General features: G+C 56.6%; 1 protein-coding gene across 2 annotated transcripts in view; it reads right to left on the bottom strand.

Annotated features, from left to right (window-relative positions):
• The window catches only part of PROX2 (prospero homeobox 2), a 10719-nt gene extending 10256 nt beyond the window's left edge, over window positions 1–463 (bottom strand). For both annotated transcript variants that reach the window (XM_027769099.1, XM_027769098.1), the window contains exon 1: window positions 1–463. This exon is cut by the window's left edge. In XM_027769099.1, coding sequence (XP_027624900.1) covers window positions 1–463 — 463 coding nt within the window.
• Between the last annotated feature and the right edge of the window lie 350 nt (window positions 464–813).

The raw sequence follows: 813 nt of genomic DNA on the forward strand, positions 1-813 counted from the left end.
CAGCTTGCAGGATATGCTCCTGCAGGTGTCTGAGCTGTTGCGTCAGCAGGTGAAGTTGTTCTCTCACCCGAGGACCCCCCTTCCTATTACCACAGTCCCCAGCAGGGCCTGACTTCAGGGGGTCCTGCTGCATGGGAAGGCTCTGCTTCCTCTTCCTCTTCTGGGCCTTTTCTGGGTAGCAGGGGCTGTCCCTGGCTCGGGCCTTTCCTGGCACCAGAGGGCTGGGGGAAAGACCCATGCCTCGGACGATGGTCTCCACTCGGGCTCTCTTCGCCTGGATGTGCTCATCCCCAAACCAGTCGGGGTCAGTGAGGCTGCAGCTGGGGACCTGGCTCCAAGAAAAGGGGGAGTCTCTCCCTAACTCCCCAGGGGATGGGCTTCTCTCAATGTCCATAGGAGATTCTGCCAGCTGGGAGCAGGCTCGGGGCTGAGGAGAAAACAAGAGTGTGTTGCTGGGATCCATCCCCAGACTCCACGGCACTGGTTCAAAGCTCTGCGAAGGAGCCAAGGGCTGCAGGAATCCGCCCTCTGACCTGTCACTGGAGGTGTGAGAGTGAACTGGGGGTTCCTCCTCTGCCTTTGAAAGGGTGACAGGCAGCTGTTGCGGAGGAAGGATTCCGACTCTGGGAGTCCAGGGCTTACAGATCTCCTGGGCAGACTCCTGAAATTAGAGACAGGGAGAAAACAGTACATGTGACTCTGAGCAGTGCTTCTCAGACATGTGCCAACAAATCAGGTTTGCCAAAATGCAGATTTCAGTTCAGGAGATACTGGGAGGGAGAGGTTCTGCATTTCCTTTTCTTTCTTTTTTTC

The sequence above is a fragment of the Tupaia chinensis genome, unplaced genomic scaffold (genome assembly GCF_000334495.1).
Source record: "Tupaia chinensis unplaced genomic scaffold, TupChi_1.0 Scaffold148607_1, whole genome shotgun sequence".
Lineage (NCBI taxonomy): Eukaryota > Metazoa > Chordata > Mammalia > Scandentia > Tupaiidae > Tupaia > Tupaia belangeri.